The sequence below is a fragment of the Oryx dammah genome, unplaced genomic scaffold (genome assembly GCF_014754425.2).
Source record: "Oryx dammah isolate SB20612 unplaced genomic scaffold, SCBI_Odam_1.1 HiC_scaffold_13, whole genome shotgun sequence".
Lineage (NCBI taxonomy): Eukaryota > Metazoa > Chordata > Mammalia > Artiodactyla > Bovidae > Oryx > Oryx dammah.
Window position 1 is genome coordinate 20285874 of NW_024070197.1, and position 21042 is coordinate 20306915.

At 35.2% G+C, this 21042-nt stretch overlaps 1 protein-coding gene and 1 pseudogene across 10 annotated transcripts in view; both read right to left on the reverse strand.

Annotated features, from left to right (window-relative positions):
• LSM14A (LSM14A mRNA processing body assembly factor) overlaps positions 1-21042 on the reverse strand; it is a 54128-nt gene that overhangs the window by 9168 nt on the left and 23918 nt on the right. For 7 of the 10 annotated variants that reach the window (XR_005723297.1, XR_005723298.1, XM_040253134.1 and 4 more), the window contains exons 2-8: positions 20415-20578; positions 18058-18187; positions 9023-9145; positions 4489-4665; positions 4139-4204; positions 421-603; positions 143-314 (exon numbers count right to left, since the gene is read on the reverse strand). Coding sequence is in view for 7 of the 10 variants with exons in the window: in XM_040253134.1 (XP_040109068.1) it covers positions 143-314; positions 421-603; positions 4139-4204; positions 4489-4665; positions 9023-9145; positions 18058-18187; positions 20415-20578 (1015 nt within the window). In the remaining 3 variants the exon portion in view is untranslated. The remainder of the gene's footprint in view (positions 1-142; positions 315-420; positions 604-4138; positions 4205-4488; positions 4666-9022; positions 9146-18057; positions 18188-20414; positions 20579-21042) is intronic. The other 3 variants (XR_005723299.1, XM_040253137.1, XM_040253136.1) reach the window with 1 other exon arrangement.
• LOC120873394 lies at positions 2617-2713 on the reverse strand (annotated as a pseudogene).

The following is a 21042-nucleotide window of genomic DNA, read 5'->3' on the forward strand; positions in this document are numbered from 1 at the left end:
TGGGAAGCATGGATCCTTAACCACTGGGCCATCAGGGAAGTCCCTAGGGACTTTTAAGTATTCATTACACTTTGTGAATTTATCAGGAATCACTTCACACTTCAACCTCCTAATTGTGTAAGAGCAGCTTAAAAGACTGTACCTATTATCATCACAAGAAATATTATCAAAGAAGGATTTAGTTTTGTCATAATAGCAATTAGGTCCAAGCGGATCTTCTTCATCTGCATTTCCTTCACTGTTTTGGGTATCAACTCCTGAGTCTCCTTTATCTTCACCATTGACAGGCTTCTCCTGCTTCTCAAGTTTATCTTCTAAAAAAAAAAAGGTACATACCATATAAGCCAAGATTTGGCCTAAATATCCATAATTCACATGGTCAGAAAAGAGTATTCTCTGAGGAGAAAAATAAAAACTCACCTTTCAATTTAAGTTTATTATGAAACTCTCTGTCAATTTCCTCCTTGTTAAATTGTGCATTTGCACTTTCAAAGTCAAAATCTTTCTCAAATTTCATTGGACCATCTCGTCGAATACCAAATCTTCCTCTGCCACCTCGATGACCCCCACGCCCTCTCCTTGGAGCTGAAGGAGCACCTGGAACTATATTAATAAAGAATAAGCTGGTTTAAAGCAGAAGCTATTATTATGGTCTTTATGGTCAACAACAGAAATGCTTGTAAGTCTCTATATACCTGACTATATTTGTATTTTTTTAATATAAGAAAGAGATGAAGTTTCACAAATACCTAATACGTAGTAGACTGAGAAGAAAGTGAAAACAAGTGAAAGTCGCTCAGTCACAGCCAACACTGTGGACTACTGTCGCGGACTTCTCCAGGCCAGAATAATGGAGCGGGTAGTTGTTCCCTTCTCCAGGGGATCTTCCCAACCCAAGGATCGAACACAGGTCTCCTGCACTGCAGGCGAATTCTTTACCAGCTGAGCTACCAGAGAAGCCCAAGAATACTGGAGTGGGAAGCCTATCCCTTCTCCAGTGGATTTTCCCGACCCAGGAATCGAACTGGGGTCTCCTACACTGCTGGCGGATTCTTTACCAGCTGAGCTACCAGGGGAGCCTCCCGAGACTGAGAAGAGTGCACATAAAATTTATAAATATGAAATTTATAAATGTCCTTAATGAAATTTATTCCTATGGGGTCTGTATTCAAACATGCTGCCGATACAGTATGGTATAGTGGTTTAGTTGCCAAGTCATGTCCGGCTCCTGTGACCCCATGGACTGTAGTCCACCAGGCTCCTCTGTCCATGGGGTTCTCCAGGCAAGAATACTGGAGTGGGTTGCCATTTCCTTCTTGAGGGGATCTTCCCAACCCAGTGACTGAACCTGTGTCTCCCGCATTACAGGCAGATTCCCCACCAATTAAGTTAGGGCTGATACTGTATACAATCAAACAATTTGGGAGATTTCTGCACTACATTACTTTGTTCTGCTTATATCCCTAATACCTATGAAGTATCAAATGTATAATGGGTTCTCAAAATTTAGGAAGCCTTTTATGGAAAAGATCATAGAAACCAAGATTTACAGGGAGAAAAATAAATGAGCACATTAGCACAAACTGCAAGAGAACTCAAAAGACAAGAAGCACCAGATCTCAACCCCTCCAACCACTTCCTGCTTCACCTTTACGGTCTCTCTCTAAATAGATCCATATTATTCAAGTCTTCCTGTATCTATCCTTTCTTTACAATTTAATACAATAACAAGATTTATGAGGCATGGTAAAGCAATACCAAAGCAGCATAAATTACAGTGAAAACCTGAGAATCCAAGTAAGACGAACAGTTAAGAAAAAAAATTGTAATAGAAACATGGATTAGTATGTGACGAGTTAACAGAAAAATATGGGCTCCCCTGGTAGCTTAGAAGGTAAAGACTCTGCCTGCAGTGCAGAAAACCCGGGTTTGATCCCTGGGTTGGGAAGATCCCCTGGAGAAGGGAATGACTACCCATTTCAGTATTCTTGCCTGGAAAATACCAAGGGACACAGAGGAGTCTGGTGGGCTACAATCCACGGGGCCACAAAGAGTTGGACAGGGCTGAGTGACTTTTTTTCACTTTCAACGGAAAACTATAAAAGCAGGATGAATTCAATAATTATAGTTATGTGAAATGTTTAACACATAATGAATACACAGTAATAGACATCTCTGTGCTCACTAGTCTCTAAATAAAACTTTGCAATTGTCCAAGTCTGAGAAAACAAACCACAAATATCCACAGCAGTATAGCCAGACAGGCAGGATGCTTAAATATTCATCTTTACTACTGAAAATGTCTTGGCCACAAGCCAGCAAGTACAGCATATTTATGTTTTAAATTTTGAAAGGTAGCGAAAGATACTTTTATTGTTTGACATGATTTATTTATTTGCTTGCTTATTTGGCTGTGCTGCATGGCTTGTGGGACCAGTTCCCTGAGCAGGGATTGAACTTGCGTCTGTGGCGGTCAGAGTGCAGAGTCCTAACCACTGGACTGCCAGGGAACTCCCTATTTATTTTTGTAACTGAAGTATAGTTGATTCACAATGTTGTTAGTTTCTGGTATATAGCAAAGTGACTCAGATAGACACACACATTCCTTTTATATTAAAATATGAAATCTTCATGATTTATCATGCATGTTATCCTTGTGCAGAAGCCATGCTAATCGTTCCAATATTAGTATATGTGTTCCCAAAGTGAACACTACTTTACATGATTTTTGAATGATGGAAGCACAGCAATTATTTTATCTTGAGAAGAGAGTTCTTTCATTTTTGCAAATTAAAAAAAAAGTGAAACACAGTAAAACCAAACCCCAACCTCTGTTAATTCTATGGCACACAGCATAAATAAAAACACACATGAAAATGTACAGAAGAAATAGTGTTTTCTAGCTTTCTAAACTTGAAGATCATCTCCCAACTATTATGTAATTAAGTTGATCACACACTGCCTTTCTTTTTTAACTTGGAAGAGTTTTAAATCATAATTTATTCTCTGCTAATGAATATGAAAATAATAAAATAGATGGATTGGGGGTATGTTACAGATTACCAAAAAGATCAAGTATACAAGTATTAAGTCAATAATTATGAAAGAAAGTTAAACTTCTTGAATAATTACTTCAAAAAAAAAAGGACTTAATTTTAATGAGAAAACTCAAATTTTTAAGGTACAGATAATTTCATTATTTTTTAAAAAATGTATTTTATTGAAGTACAGTTGATTTACAATGCTATGTTCACTTCTGCTAGTGATTCAGATATATATATATAAAATATATATAGTCTTTTTCATATCCTTTTCCATTATGGTTTACCACAGGATATTGAACACAGTTTCCAATGATTCCATTCTTTTCTCTTTTCTTTTTGGCTGCACCATGTGGCTTGTAGGATTTTAGTTCCCAGAAGAGGGACTGAATCTAGGCCATGGCAGTGAAAGCGCCAAGTCCTAACCCATGGACCACCAGTGAATTCTCGATTCCATTTTTAAAAACATAGAAAACAAAGAAAGCAATTTTATAATGCTAACATGAAACTGACACAAAAACATAAAAAAATACAAAAGACAGTACAAAAGAGAAAGCCATTAAACAATATAAAATATAAAAATAAAAGTATACCAATCTCACTAGCAGATATTTAAAAGACAATTGCTTACCAACAAGTAGGTTTTATTCCAGACATATGATGATGATTTAAAATATATATTTTGAAATAATTAGATTAAAAAATGAAAAAAGTAGTACAGAGTATCCATCACCCAGCTTCCCCTCCAACAGTAACATCTTGATTATCTATTGTACATTATCAAAAACTGGGAAAAACGAGGACACTGGCACAATATAATTAACTACACTAAGATCTCATAGTCAGATCTCAACAGTTTTGCATGTACTCATTTCCTGGTATGTCTTTATGTACAGTTTTATGACTTTTTGCTACATACACAGATCCACAGCATCAGCACCATAATCAAGATAACGCAATGAAACTCTCCTGTGCTACTCCTGTATAGCTACCGAACCTTGCTATTCTTTTTTAAAAATAGTAATTACACATCATACATTTCAAATGTTTAACTGAAAAGCATAGGATTCGACTTTCAGATCCAAGTAACTACTTACCTATTTGTCTCTTGCTATCATTTCTGAGTTGCTCATTTTCTGGTCTTGAGACTTTATGTACTTCAGCTATAGAATATACAGAAAGTGACAGTCAACTTGGGACACATAATCAAAAACTTCTGGAAAGTCAGAAATGGAAAAACAAACAAACCCAGAACAAAACCAAAAATCCATATAACCCCACCACCATCACTATTTTGTAGAATTTGAAAGACTGAATGAACATTCTCTCAAGTTCAGTTTAAACCTTCTAGGATCATTTCACATAAAGTAAATCTTTTTAATGAAAATAAGTTGAATGGAAGATGCTGACCGGTCAATCAAGAAATAGTAAACAGCTAAAGTTCTACCTCGCCTGTGCTCTTGATTCTCTATTGGTTTTTGGCTGGTAGATGGTAAAGGCCTGGTTGATACAGGGCTCCTTCTCCCAACAGGTGCTGGAGCAGGTAAGTGAGCCGAGGCGGTCTGTACTGCTTGTTCCATGGTTGGGCTTTTTCTCAAAGGGTCTAACTGAGGGCTTGAACGACCTAAAACGTAACCAAAAGATAAGAAACTACCCTAACCTTTGGGGGTTTCAAAATAATCTAGACCCTAAAAAAACATCTAGAGCTTTATTTCCACCAATTCAAATCCTTTGCACAATTTGAATCCATCTACTCATTAGACCAGAGCTTAAAACTGTTTATCTCTTAGTGGGCTGGTCACTCAACTACTGTTAAAAAAAAAAAGAAGAAAAAAAAGTAAAAAGAAATCACACCCAAACAAACAAAAAACTGTGAAAACTGAATCTGTATTTCTACTTAGTAGAATAAGGTTTAACTTTTGCGGATGGAACAAAATTCCCCATGAATATTATCAAAGAGCATTTAGGCAGATCAGATGTAGGCTTTCCCCAACAACCACCATCATAAGATTATATCGACACTTTAGTCATTATTTTCAGAGGCTTTAACTTTTTTAGTGTTTTCTGAAGATATATCTAAAGTGATTCACTGATATCTGTAAGTATTATAAAGGAAGTAAAGAAGTAGAAAGTACAATGAAGTTCTTCAATACCTTAGGGACTTGGGTAATTAATACTAAAAGACCAGGAACACATAAAACCTTCAGATAATTACACAATAACTATACTCAATCTTTCCTATTTGAATGATCTCTAGGCAAGTTTTGCTTAATATGGGTTTTGTACTTACAAATTCCATTTTTCCTTTTATGAGGTCAGAGCTTGGTCACAGTATGAACAGAAGAATGTAACACTGGGTGTTCCCATCATGCTTTTTGTCCCCTATGTTTGCTGTAAATTTCTGCTCAAGGTGCTCTCACATCCCATGATATTGTACCAAAATAGGTTTCGCTTTAAAAAATTATGCTCACTTTATGTAAAAGAAAAAAAAAACACATCCCAAATGTGCTGCAAATGTTACTATCCACCTGTGCTATATGCACAGGCTCCAAACCGGGGACCTGGCCGAGTGCTGACAGCACACTGGCTGTTGTGCAGCAGGTGCTTCAGGTATTATTTATCAGTGTCCTCCCCTGGTTCACGGTTATCTAAAGTACTCAAGGACAAATGTGTGTCACTATTTCCAGCATTACAGTAATGTCACAGTTCAGTCTGCCATTAACAGAAACACTGTAATTTTCCCATTAATTATAATGGGAAATCACGGTGCAAGTCTATATAAGTTTGGACCTAAAAGAAAAATTTCTGTAATTATTTATCACATTATAGAAGTATTTATTTGTTAAAATAAAGGTGATTTATTTATTGAACAAATGTTATGTTTTTTGAAAAGCTCGTTATTTAGGTAATTCTATCTTTAATCTCTATTTGTTTACTTAGTCACATCAGGTCTTAGCTGAGGCATGCAGTATCTTCAACGTGTCACGTGGGACCTTGTGGCACAGACTCTTGTAGCACACGGGCTTAGCTGCTCCACAGCATGTGGGATCCTAGTTTCCTGACCAGGGATTGAACCTGTGTGCCCTGCAATGTTATACAGATTCTTAACCACTGGACCACTAGGGAAGTCCCTGTTTATACGTAATTTTATGATAGTACATTAAATGATCTTATATAGAGGCTTCCCAGGTGGTGCTAGTGATAAAGAACCCACCTGCCAATGCAGGAGATGTAAGGGACATGGGGTTCAATCCCTAGGTTGGGAAGACCCCCTAGAGAAGGACATGGCAATCAATCCAGTCTAGTATTACTGTCTGGTGAATCCCATAGACAGAGGAGCCTGGCAGGCTATACGGTCCATAGGGTCGCAGAGTTAGATACAACTGAAGCGACTTAGCATACATGCAAACATAAAACTCAAAAGCTCTTATTATAAACACACTTCCTCAAGTTACCTTCATTCTTATCTTCCCAGTTACAAGAAAATTCTAGGTGTTAAAATTGGATAAATTTCAGAAATTTAGTTGGTGAAATTAAAATGCAGAACCCCAGGCCTCCTTTCTCATTGTTTCTTGTAAAATTTTTTTAAAAAACATTTTAACCTATTTAAGACCTATTTTAGGCTGAAGTATGAGGGAAGAATTCTGGAGTTAACATTCCAAATGATCAGACAGTTATCTGCTAACATTTACTGGACAACAAGTCTTTCTCCACTAATTTAAAAACAGCATCCTTATCATATATTAATTACTTATTTATACTTGGATCTATTTCTGACTTTTGCTCCATTCATCTCTAAATTTATTCCTGCACTGCTTTATGTATACTTTATTAAGAGGTAAGCCCTATCTCATTACTTTTATTTTTAAAATGTGTCTAGGTATATTTGAATGCTTTTAAGACAGTCTGTGTATGTGTTTTATTAGGTTCTCTTACAAAGTACAGTAAAGTTATTACGTAAAGTCAAGTCTTCCTAAAACTAAATCTTTGTATTTAGAGATAAGATATGCTTTTCTGATTATAGGTAACTTCTTTTGTGTTCCTCTATTACACTTTCTTTCATCAGAGGCTGGTCATATTTATTATATATTTTCTATATAATTTCTATTTCTCATCATTGTGAACATCTTTTATCCCCATTAATAATCAGTGGGTTAGGTTTTAGGACATCTATTGATTTTTGTACTTATTCTCTACATTTTAGCTCTAATTTAAGTCCCTTATTAGTTTTAGGTTTTTCAGTGAATTCTCAATTCCAAGAAGAAAGTTAGCATTAACAAATAATGCTAATTCTAGTATTCATACTTCTTTCTTTTTCCTGACATAGCTAAAAATTCCAGAACAATGCTGAGTAGCAATGAGATCCAGAGTTCTTTATTATGATTTTAATAAGAATCTTTCTGGTGCTTTAATATTAAGGTTAATGCTAGTTATTAATTAAGACAGCTAACATCTACTGAGCACGTTCCCTGTCAGGTACTATGCGAAGGGCACTACACACATTTTTAAAAAATTAACCCTTACAATAAGTCTGTTAGTTTATCAGTAAGGTCCTATTTTATAGTACAGAAAATTAATGCTTAAAAAGATTAAGTATTTTCTCTCAGGAGGAAATCTTATGTTAAAATCTGCAAATAAATATGTTATTTCTGGGTAGTGAAATTGAGTGTTTTTATTTTCTTCCTATGCTGAGTGTATTTCTTTCTGTAAAGATTTATTTTATTGAAGTACTCGCAAAGTTGTGTAATTTCTACTGTAAAGCAAAATGATTCAGTTATATACATACACACACACAGATTCTTTTTTCATGTCTTTTTTCTATTATGGTTTATCATGGGATATTAAATATAGTTCCCTGTGCTATACAGTACACTTAGTCTATTTCTAATTTATTAATACTTACAAGAAATCTTCAGAATGTTAACAAATTAAAAATTAAGTTATTTTAAGTTAATATGAATTAAAAAGTACCTACAACTATTTCAAAATATCTAAAGTGAGATACACAGGATTATATTTGGCACTGGCTTGATTTTACCCTGAAGAGTTTTTGAAAATATTGTCCTGATTACAGCATATTTCTGAAATGACTTTACACTGTTTTATCTGAAAGTAAATATCCATATAAAGCTATGGGCCAGTATCAGCTACTTTAGCAGATAAAGAAAAGGAATCTTAGAATCACTGAAGGTTATGAGACTGGCTGGTAGAAAAACAAAATTAAAAACAAATGAAACAGGATCCTTTAAGAAGTTTATTAAAATGCAGATCTCCAAGCTCCCAGAATTCTGTAGCAGTTCTCAGGATCTACACTTTAAACAAGCATTCCAGATTAGATGATTTGGTTCTAGGTGGCAACACTGAGAGCCACTGCTCTAGATTACGAGGACGATAGGAAAGATGCAACAGCCTAAGGAAGAGCTTGTTTCCTCAGCTACTATTTCAAACTCACAGAGAATTCATCCTCAGTGGTGAGTCTGAGACTAACCTATAATATTTAAGTATTATATACAAATACATATTATAGATGGCTCAGCCAGTAAAGAATCTGCCTGCTATGCAGGAGACTCGGGTTAGATCCCTGGGTCAGGAGGATCCCATAGAGAAAGAAATGGCAACCCATTCCAGTATTCATGCCTGGAAAATCCCATGGATAGAGGAGTCTGGTGGGTTACAGTCCATGGGATCACAAGAGTCAGACATGACTTAGTGACTCAACCACCATATACAAGCAATATGATCCCTTCGTTAGGAAAAAAAAAATTCAGTGTTCACCATTTTCGTTTTATGATCTAAGAATTATGAAAAGTCTAAGCAGTGGAAGTCATTCAATAATATACTTATTGGGATAACAATTTTAAAAGAGCTAAATAGAAATTATACACATGATTTACAAGCTGCAAAAGCTCTTCCATTCAAAGAAAGACAAAAACTACCACAGAAATTTAGAATGGAAATTTTTGAAGGAAATAACAGCTTACCTTGAGATAGCTGTGTTTTTAGAGCTCTTGTATCCTGTGTAAAGGCAGAACCAACTGCACTACTTTGGGAGAGGGCACTGCTGCTTGATGCTTCTGTTCCAAAGGATGTCAAGGAGCTTCCGGCTTTAAGAAAAAAATTTTAATGACAATAAAAAAAATTTTTTAAACCTTTCTATTATATAAAGTAATATACCATGTTAGTGATGATAAGTATCCTTCCCCATAACACTTGAGCAAATTAATAACACTAGAAATCAATGAAACTCAATCAAAAAATAATTTTGAGAAAATTTGGCAGTATATACATATAAAAGCAAGCCCATATGTACTCCAGCTTCTTTGGATGCAAATGATTTTGGTAACATGCAATACTGTCTTGAGCAGCTAGGCAGGTAGCACAGCAGAATGCACATCAGATAGGGAACCTTCAACACTAACATGAAGGTTCACTTATTTTAAAACCAAGTATCTGTATAAATTGCCAAATCAGCAGACAGGTCTACAAAGAGCTTTACCAGCATTTCCAATGGACAATGGACTCCAGTCCATTTTAATGCTTCTCCTCAGGACAGCATTGTGGGGCTATGTTCTGCCTAAAGCAACCACGAAAAGTTCCGACAATGGGAAGAAAAAAATCCCTCAAAAGGACTCAATTCTTTGCTATTTTAGGTTATGTCAATCTTCTCTACATTTCTTCAGAATTTATGAATCAATCAGTTTCCACATGCTGTGATCTCTTAATATTTAATCTACATAGGTTTTCAACAGTCTTCCTTCCCCACCTCTAAATTAAATCTAAAAGTGGTACTCAGAATAATCTTTTATGAAATAGAAACATCATCACATCACTACAGTGCTTAGGACCCTCTGGTGGCTTTCCACCATCCTCAAGATAAAAAGTTCAAATTATTTGCCTTAGTTTATAAGCAATCGCCACCACCCCCCGCCAATCTTCCCTCATTATTTTCATGTCTACTCCACAATAGAAGTTTAACTATCTGCTTTTAAATTACTTGAACATTATGAACATGTCCCTCACATCTTGTTTTCAAGCTAAGCAACTCTGGTTCCTTCAACCATTACTATTACTTACCTTCACATATTCTTTAAGCCTTGCCTCTTTGACTTCTCCCTAATTTAATGAATTCTAGTTGTTCATATCCCTCTTAAAATGGGGCCGCAGAACTTATAACAGCACCTCAGATGGTTTAAGAACGAATGGGATTCCTTAAGAGCTGTAATCCATTCAGGCTGTGGCCCCAGTCAGCTAAGGAGAAGCCTAACATAATTTCCCACAACATGCCCAGAAATGTTGAGACTATTGCTCTCAGTAATTCTGTAGAATGCTGAACCCATTTTATTGCCCCTAATAACTCTAGGTAATGACCAAGATATAGACTACTCTGATGATGCGTATTCAACCTCCATCCAGCTCTGTGTTTTCTCACCCGACTCAACCTCCCACTGCTTTCCCTCTGGTTAGAAAACTCTTCTGTATCTTCCATCTCTTTTCTGAGTTCTTGGTCGTACAACACCCACCTCCTTCATGCCAATTCTGCTACTGATTTATCTCAAATTACCTTTTATGTATAGGGAGAGGGAGGGATCAATGTTAATTTTTTCCAAACAGATACCCAGCTGCTGCAACATTATTTGCTGGAAAACTCTCCTCCTTTCCACTGAACTGTACTGACATCTTTGTCTTAAGTCAGCACTTAAATAGGTCTATTTCTAAACCCTCTATTCTCTACCTGTGTTTGTCTATTGTTGTGTTGATCACTCCCTGTCCTCAATCTTGAAAGAGCATATACTTCAAACTTCCTCTTTCTTCAAGTGTATTGGTTATTACAGAGTTTGTATTTTCATACAAATATTAGGATCAACGTGTTAATTTCTATTTTTTAAAGTGTGATGGGATTTTTACTAAGATTATGTTCAACCTGTAAATCTGTAATTTGGGGGAAAAGTGTCACCATAAAAATACTGAATCTTTTAACCCATAAGCGTATATTTATGTAGATTTTTAATCTCTCTCAGCAATGTTTTGTCATTTTTATTGAAGAGCAGTTTTCCCAGCGTCAGCACTACTGACATGGTGGGCTAGACAATTCTTTGTTTTGAGGGGTTGTCCCGTGCACTGTGGGTAGTTAAGTAGCAACCCTGGTCTCTATCCACTAGCTAGTAGTAGTACCAAAGTTGTGACAGAAAAAAATGTCATCAAACATTATCAAACGTCCCCTGAGGGAGGAGGATGAAATGAACTTCCCTCTTCTCAGAACCACTATTACAGAGGCTTTTAAATATCTTTTAAAATACTCATTCCTAGGTATCTGACATTACTGATGCTATTATAAGCTGCATTGCATTTTATATTTCATTTACCAATAATCTGTCCTCGATCAGCAAATTTTATAATTTGTCATATGGTAAATAAAATATTCTAGGTTTTTCAGGCCACATGATCTGTTACAATTATACAACTCTGCACCTGCAGTGTAAAAGTAGCCACAATATGCAAATAAATGGGTATGGCTGTATTCTAATAAAACAGGAGGCTGGCAAGACTTGGTCCACAGGCCAGTTTGCCAACCTGCCTATTCCGAATATAAAAATTTGGTTGATTTTTGTGTGTTTACTGTGTGTCCCTCACCATGTTAAATTCACTTATCCATTCTAGTGGTTTTAATATTCCTTTGCATTTTCTATATACACAATCATGTCACCTTCAGATGACACTTTTAGTTCTGCCTTTCCAATCTCTGAATCTTTTTTCTTGCCTTGTTGGACTGACTAGGACCTCTAGAAGAACACTACGTGAAATAAGATACAATTCTGCTTTCACTTTATTCCTTAAGGGAACAGCCTTCATTATCCCACCATTATGTATGCAAGGTTTTCATTATCCCACCATTACGTATGCAAGCTTTTCATTTCACTGATCAAATTAGGAAACTCCCTCCTATTCCTTAGTTGTTGATAAATGAGTATCAAATTTTATTGAACACTTCCTCTATATCTTTTGGGATTGTAGCTTTTCTGCTTCATTCTGTTAATGTGGTAAATTACCAATGATTTTCAAATGTTATAACATCTTTGCATTCCTGAGATAAACTTTGTCATTATGTACTAACCTTATGAATTGCTGACTTCCACTGATAAGACCATGTTGAGGATTTTTATATGTACATTCATGGAAATTAGCTGTAATTTTATTTTCTTGTAATAAGTTCACTTACATTTTGGTATCTTATCTTGCCTTCATTACCTGGTTAGGAAGTGTTCTTCTCCTTTATTCTCTCAAAGAGTTTGTGAGACTGGTAAAATTATTTCTTCCCTAAATGGTAGAATTTACCAGTAAAGCAAACAGTCTAGAATCTTCTTTATGGAAGATTTTAAATTGCAGTTTCAACTTCTTTAACAGAGTGCTAATGAGATTATACTTTCTCTTGTATTGGTTTAGGAAAGTTGTAGTTTCAAGAAATTTGGCTGTTTCATCTAAAATGACAAGTTTATTGACATAAAGTTGTTCATAATATCTTCGTATTATCCTTTTAGGATCTACAGTGATGTCTACTCTTTCATTCTTGATATCAGTATTTGAATTTCCCCCGCCTTATTTAGTTTTGCTAGAGGATTATTAATTTTATGAAATTTTTTTTAAAGCCAATTTCTGGATTTATTGATATTATATATATATATAGGATTAGTTTCTATTTCCTTTCTGTTTTAAATCTTTTCTTCTTTCTAGTACTTTTCAGTTAATTTTCTTTCCTTTTTTTTTTTTTACCCTTAATAAACTGGTAGCTTAGAGCACTGATTTTAAAATATTTTTGTTTTCTTATATATGTGTTTAAAGGTATAAACTAAGCAATGCTTAAGCTCCACTCAAAAATTTTGATATGTTGTGGTTTATGATCATTATATTTTAAAATATCTTCTAATTTCTCCTGTGATTTCTTCTTTAATTCATTAATGATTTTTGTAAGTTTGTTCAACTTCTAATTGTTTGTACATTTTTTCAAGTTATCTTTATTATTAATTCCAAACTTAACTTCTTTGTGGTTTGAGAAAATACCATGATTTCAATCTTTCTGAATTTAACGTAACTTCTTTTATAGTCCAAGATTTGATCTATCCCATTGATTGATCCATATTTACTTTAAAAGAATCTGCTGCTGCTGCTAATTTGCTTCAGTCGTGTCCAACTCTGAGATCCCATAGACAGCAGCCCACCAGGATCCACCGTCCCTGGGATTCTCCAGGCAAGAATACTGGAGTGGGTTGCCATTTCCTTCTCCAACGCATGCATGCATGCTAAGTCGCTTCAGTCGTGTCCGACTCTGTGCGACCCCATGGACGGCAGCCCACCAGGCTTCTCTGTCCACAGGATTCTCTAGGCAAGAATACTAGAGTGGGTTGCCATTTCCTTCTCCATGAAAAGAATCTATATTCTGCAAGTGCTGGTGTTGGTGTACTATTTTATAAAAGTTACATGAACATTTAGGATTGTTACAGCTTTCTGACGAACTGCCAGCTGTACTGTTAGAAAGAATCCTTCTGTATCTTTGGCAGTACTTCTGACTTTTAAGCAGTGTTGTCTGACGTTAATTTTTCTAATATAGTTTTCTTGTTATTAGTGTTTATATAGTATGTCATGCCTTTTTCTATTCGTTTACTTTCTTTTAATTCATCTTTTATAAATATCATATAACTGGGTCTTTTTAAAAAATTTTATTTTAATTGGAGGCTAATTACTTTATAATATTGTGGTGGTTTTTGCCATACATTCACACAAATCAGCTATGGGTGTACATGTGTTCCCCGTCCTGACCCTCCCTCCCCATCCCATCCCTCAGGGTCATCCCAGTGCACCAGTCCTGAGCACCCTGTCTCATGCATCAAAACCTGGACTGGCGATCTATTTCACATATGATAATACACATGTTTCAATGCTATTCTCTCAAATCATCCCACCCTTGCCTTCTCCCACAGAGTCCAAAAGTCTTTACATCTGTGTCTCTTTCACTATCTCACATATAGGGTCATTATTACTATCTTTCTAAATTCCATATATATGCATTAATATACTGTATTGGTGTTTTTCTTTCTGACTTACGTCGCTCTGTATAATAGGCTCCAGTTTCATCCACCTCATTAGAACATAACAGGGTCTTTTTTAAAAAATTCAGTTTGATGATCTCTGCCTTTTAACCAGAATGTTCAATTCCTTTACACATTACTGAAGTAGGTCTTTGATTTATTTTTGGCCACATCACATGTCATGTGGGATCTTAGTTTCCCCCAACCATGGGTCCCCTGCAGTAGAAACACAAAGTCCTAACTACTGGACTGCCAGGGAATTCCAAAGTAGATCTTTAATAATCCTTAGTTTGTCATTCTTAATGCATGAAACACTCTCCTGGTTTATACTAACTTTATAAAGTTCATAAGCAAGTTAAGTGTTCATTAAACTCAGTGATTAAAAATTAATCTGTATAAAACACTAGAGACCGAAGAGAATCACTGTCCAATATGATTTGATTATTTAAGCAGCTAAAATGTATTCATTTGCCTGACTGTTCAGGCAATATACCTCCTCTTGCCCACAAGAGTAGTATGAGAGAGAGCATGCCATGGCTGTTTGCTGCTTCAGTTTATTGAGATAATTAATTTTTCCTAAAGGCCTATGAATTAAAGGCAGTAGTGACCTAATCTTTGCACATAAGAACTATCTGAGTGTCAGCTTAAAAAAAGTTTTAATTCTACGCACTGCATCATTCCATTCAAAGTATGAGAGTATCTGTTTCCTCACAATGGTGACAAAACAGAATATATTCAAACTTCTGGGTTTCTGTCAAATTGATAATGAGAAATGGTGTTGTGGTGCTGATTTAATTATCTCACCATAAGCAAGATTTAAGCATCTTTCCGTGTTTAAGGGCCATCTGTATTTTTTTTCTGAAAAAGGCAAAGTTAGTTCCTAATCTTAATCTATTTTTCAGTTGGGTTGTAGATCTTTATTTTCAGAAGCTCTTTAGATACTAAAGATACTAATCCTTCATGATATAAACTGCAAATAAAACTATAAAAAGATGATAATATATGAAAATTAAAATGGAAAAAATTCCCCCAAACAGCAGTAGAGTAATCCCAATTTATTTAAACTTCCTCTTTACATCAGAATACTAGGCACAGAAAATGAAAACAAGAGGCTTAGATTAAAATCTGGCTTAATTTGTATCAACACAAACTGTATCTGAGTTAATTCTGTTTCTAAAGAACATCTGCCACCTTAATCAATGCTACAGTTTTCCTCCTCCTCATTTAACTACTTCTAAATACTATATATAGTTCTTTAATTAGCCACTCCACAAATTATTCTACCAGTATGGAAATCAAACAATCAAAAATAATTTGCTACTGCAAAACCTAGTCTACTCATATGGAACACACAACTAAAACCTACATTTTGACATTCAAAGAACACTAAACCAGCAAACCCCAATATAAATATTAGATTAAAGTATTTATAAGGAATATATTAATGTATTTCACCACCACAAAATACTCTGATCAGAGGAGCAGGATGTGAGGAAGAGCAAAAGCAGCATTTGCTATGCAGACATTTTGTGCTAGACTCTGTTTCAAATGCTTTTATAAATACTGTCAAGCAACTTCACAGTAATGTAGAAGGTAAGTACAACAATCCAGATGTTAGCTAACTATTCAACTTAGTGAAAGGAATCTCAAAAGGATAAAATAATTTGCAACTGTCCCTTATTTTGAATCCTCAGAATAGGATTCTAATAGTCATAACTAACATAAGGTATACCTTGATTTAACATGGATAAGTTAACATTGATCTTTCCTTGAGTAGGATTAGGAGGTACATGGACCAAAGTTATTTCACCTATCCAAGAAGTAATTAAACATTTAAATTTTGATTAGAGACAAAAGAACTACCACTCCCAACAAAAATATATAAACTTGAAAAATGTCAAACTCGTGTCAAAAAAACGGAGTACACTGAATATCAATATATTCCCCACCTAGCTCACCAACTACTAACTTCTCAACCACGCCTATCCCATTTTTTCATTTCTTCATATTGTAATATACAGACTTCTCTTTTCACCTACATATGCCATAATCAATTTGACTCTTCACCCTTCAGTACTAAAGTCATCTCCCTAAAACATATTCTCCTATATGGTTAACCACAATACCATTACCACATCTAAGAAAATGAACATCATCCTACATTTAGTCCTTACTCAAAGTTCCTCAACAGTCCCTAAAACATTCTTTATTATCAGCTTTTCCTAAAACTTGGGATCTGACCATATATTACATTTGGATGCTATGTTTCTTCAGTCTTCCCAAGTATGAAACAGCCCTGCTCCCTCTCCTCTTCACAACAGTGAATCCTTTGAAAAACTTGACCTTCTGAAAATATACGTCAGTTTCTTCAAGGTTAGAATCTGCAGTTTTAGCAAGAATGCCCAGAAGTGAAGTTGTTTACACCTCTCCCCTGTATCATCACACCAGAAGACATATAATCAATAATTATGGCAATACCAAGCTTGATGAATTAAGATGGTGACTGACCATCAGATTTCTCCATTATAAAGGTACATCTTATTGGTTTGTAATTAACAAGTAAACTGTGTGATGATACTTTAAGATTATTTTAATATCCTGTTTCAACCTCATTCACCTAATGATTTTAGCATCCACTGCTAATCCCTGCTAATTATTTCACTAGAGATTAACAATGGTGATTTTCTATGGTCACCATTCCTTATATTTCTTAGCTAGCGTTATTTTACTTAAAAAAAAAAAAAAAAGTTTCCTTTTCCTTCTTTTTAAAAGGGGCCTAGATTCTGTTTAGCGGGGAAAAGTATTTAGAAAGCAAGAAATGGGCCTATACAGGTCCTTTGCTACTGGGTATCATTGCTTCTAGGCCTTTTCTATGAACAGATCAGGAAATCATCAGTTTTTAAAAAATGAGTTCACACCTATACCTCCAATTCACATTCACTACCACACTGTTCTTTACCTTTCCCCATTCAATATGTGTATCTCCCTTCTCCAAGGTAAAAATACCGTTTATCAACATCAATATATTATTCATATGCCTTATCCTATTATACATAGAAAAAATAGTTTCAAAATGAACAACACCAATACCACTACCAATTATAAACCCTAAATCACATCTTCTAAGAGTTGTATTTCTTCTTGTAAGAGTGTAAAATATCAGTGTAAAAGTTTACTTAATTAACAAAACTGAGTTTCAAGATAAACTTGAAAACTGGATTTGTGATTCAGTGAAATAAACTGATAAGTGATTATATCACTGAAATCAATAAAGGTATACTTAAAAGGTAAAATGCACAGCTACAAGAACGTTAATCTAACTCTATCTAGTTGTACATGAGAGCCTTTGTCTTCTAGTCACAGCAGGACTGTTACTAGCCTGTCTGTATTTGTTGTGTATGTTAGTTGCTCAGTTGTGTTCAACTCTATGCAAAGGACTGTAGCCCACCAGGCTCTTCTGTCCCTGAAATCCTCTAGGCAAGAATACTGGAGTGGGTATTCCCTTCTCGAGGGGATCTTCCAATCCAGGGATTGAACCTATGTCTCCTGCACTGCAGGCGGACTCTTACTACTAGGCCACCAGGGAAGCCCACAGTGTTGTTTACTATTCCTTAACAACAGGATTATCTCCATTTCCCTTTTTGAAAACCCATCCTATTGGAAAAAAATGTTTATTTTAAATGGCTATATCTCGTGTAAATTTAAAATAATATTCAATAAAATTTGGTAATTGGATATACCTAGATTTTAAAAAGTTAAAATTCTAGAGATGGCCTTTATAGAACCACTAATCATTAAGGACTGAAGTCTTCAAAATAACAGGTTACAAAAGGAAGATCAAACAATGTCTGAAAACTCGAGGAAGGTTTTATATATCTTTATGATAAAGACAGGAAAATTACAAAAGAGAAAGAAAGGAAAAAAGCACAACATACCAACACCAACAGCCCCAAACTGCTGCCCAACTAATGAACTTGGACTGAACTGACTGTACGTTGGCATCCTGCCAAAAGGTCCATAGGAGCCCACTGACTGGAATGAAGAAGTAGATGAACCTAGTGAAGACTGAAGAAAAGATTATGGGTTAATTTATCAGGCTCTAAACAATATGTACATAATGGAAATAAATCTGCATATTTACATTTTAAAGAAAACTATTAAATTACAATTACTAGACACAGAAGCAATTACAACAACTTCCAACATGCATTTAATGTTATAACAGTTGAATAATCTGACTGCAATATTTGATTATATTTGTCAATTATACTTACTGTGATTTATAAATACTTTTTCTACAATGAACTCCTCTTTTAGGTTTCATTTTAGAGCAGATTTAGGAAAGAACCAAAGAAAAGTTACCTGCATAAATAAACTTTGTTTAAAGAAAAATCAAATTTGGTTATATCAACAGTACTAAGTTTCAGTCTTGTGCTGACACACATAAGATATCTCACTTTTGATTTTACTCTTCTTTTCAATCGTTAGAGGTATACTATTACATTCACAGGAAAGAGATGCAGAAACAAACTATCCCATACAAAATCATTTACTATCTATACTTTAAATATGGTTATTATTATGCTGGGGCTTCCCTGGTGGCTCAGACAGTAAAGAACCTGCCTGCAACGCAGGAGACCCAGACTTGATCCCTGAGTTGGGAAGAGCGCCTGGAGAAGATCCCGTGTTCAGTGCAGGCAACTATTTCTACGAGAACGTGTCTTTTTCCCTTCATTTAAGAAGTTTACATTTTCTCAGGGATCTTCAGTTGTGGCATGTGGGATCTTTAATTGCGATATGTAGGATCTAGTTCCCTGACCAGGGATCGAACTCAAGCTCCCTGCACTGGGAGTGTGAAGTCTCAGCCACTGGACCACCATGGAAGTCCCAGCCATTTCTTAATGAAAAGCTTATCTTGTATTCAGAAAAAACAGTAAATAAATGTTAAAAGGTACTTCCCCCCCACCCCCACCATTTTAATTTTACACACACTTAATATTTTCTTTAGGAACATTCATTAGGTATTTCCTTTTAAAAGCTGGAAGGTACATTCTATGCAAGATAATGTGTATACATTCTGCGTACTTTTAACAATCAGTTTTGTGAAAAACTAAGATTTTTATCACTCGCAGCATAAAAGAGTAAGTTAAAAAAGCCAACAAGCATAATTTAGTGCAAATTACCAAAGACTTCTGATAAGAAAAAAAGTTGGTAAGAAAATGGATTCAGGAGGAAAGTCACATGGGGGCAACAAAGCTTTTAATCAGTTATGCCCACAAAAATACTCTTATGTTAACCTGTCTCCTGTGCTGCTGCTATAGTAGAAATCCAGAGTTTCTATGTATTTCCAGTTAACATATAAATGGGTACTATAATGAACATCCTCTTTAACTCATAATTTGCAATCTATTAGACATCACATGTTTCTGTTTTTAATAAAATACACAAATTTTGAAATTTCTCTTAATGAGAAGCCTTAGGATCTTCTTTTTAATACTTTATTACAGAATCAAATAATATATCTGTATGTTAAAATCTTTTTGTGTTTGTGCTGACTATATAACACTCCATGTACACTATACAAACATATAACGTGATTCACCATTTTTCTCATTAAAACTACTAATCATACCTAAGAGTAGCCACCATCATCCTGGTTTGTAAAATGAACCACGTGTGAATAACATAATAATAGAATATATGTGAATAATATAGTGGAATGGATCCTGGATTCTGGAGCCAGAATGCCTGGGTCTGTTCAAATTATGGCTCTAATTCAATTTCCTCACTTATAAAAAAGAGAATAACTATAGTACCAAGCTCAGAGAGTGTTGTGAGGTTTGCCTTATTATATGTGCAGTGCTTTTGACAGTGCTTCTCATAAACTCAGAACTCAATAAACATTAGCTACTTTGTTGCTGCAATCAGAAAATTCTTATGATAAAAATTAATTCCTGGTTTTCTCTGGTGATCCAGTGGTTAAGATTCCAGGCTTCCACATGGGAAGAACTAAGATTCCACATGCTGTGTGGCGGAGCCAAAGAAAAAGGAAAAAAAAAAAAATCCCTCAGCTATTTCTTACTCTATTTAGTTCTGATTTATCATCTAAAGAGAGAAACCTGGATGAGAACATTACCCAGTTATTCTGGGTATCTAGGTAACTAGAAAATGGTAATAAGCTCCATGAATATTCAATAGAGAAAATTTAAAAGACTAAAATGAGGAGGTAAGATCCAAGGCTAGTTATGTGTATGAAATTTATTTGTACTCCAAGACAGATTTACAATGTTACCTGAACAATAGCTGGGTCCTGAGGCAAAGAACATTGTGGTTTTGGTGGCTCACAAACAGTAAGGTCTTTAATATCACTCCCACGGAATATTATGTATTCAAAGACTTCATCTCGAGGTGGTATTGGACGATCTGTTGGTCTGTCTTCTGTACCAAAGGACCGAACTGGTAAGAAAACAGAGGATATAAGACAGGCGTCTACTCACTGTATTCAGGTAGCGCCTCTTACAGTGCACTGTTTCCAGTACTAAGGGGCACTTAAATGCCCTCCATGAGAAAGCATTTATTAATTTGTAGCTAAAGTAAATTTTTTTAAAAGTGGAAAAGAAAGTGGGTTTCGCATAGAGTTACATGTGTTCAATTTAAAAGACTATCAGTATTATGAATATTGTATTAGAAAGTATTGTGTTCTTTCTACATTGTCACTTACTTACATCTTTGGTGGTTGTGCTAAGAGGTGCTTAAAAAAGCCCTTTCATTACTGATTTATTTTTAATGTCCCCATTCAGCAAAATAAAAAACTGGCAACTCGTATGATATTTCCTGTGTGTGTGTGTGACTGGCAACTCGTATGATATTTCCTGTGTGTGTGTGACTGGCAACTCGTATGATATTTCGTGTGTGTGTGT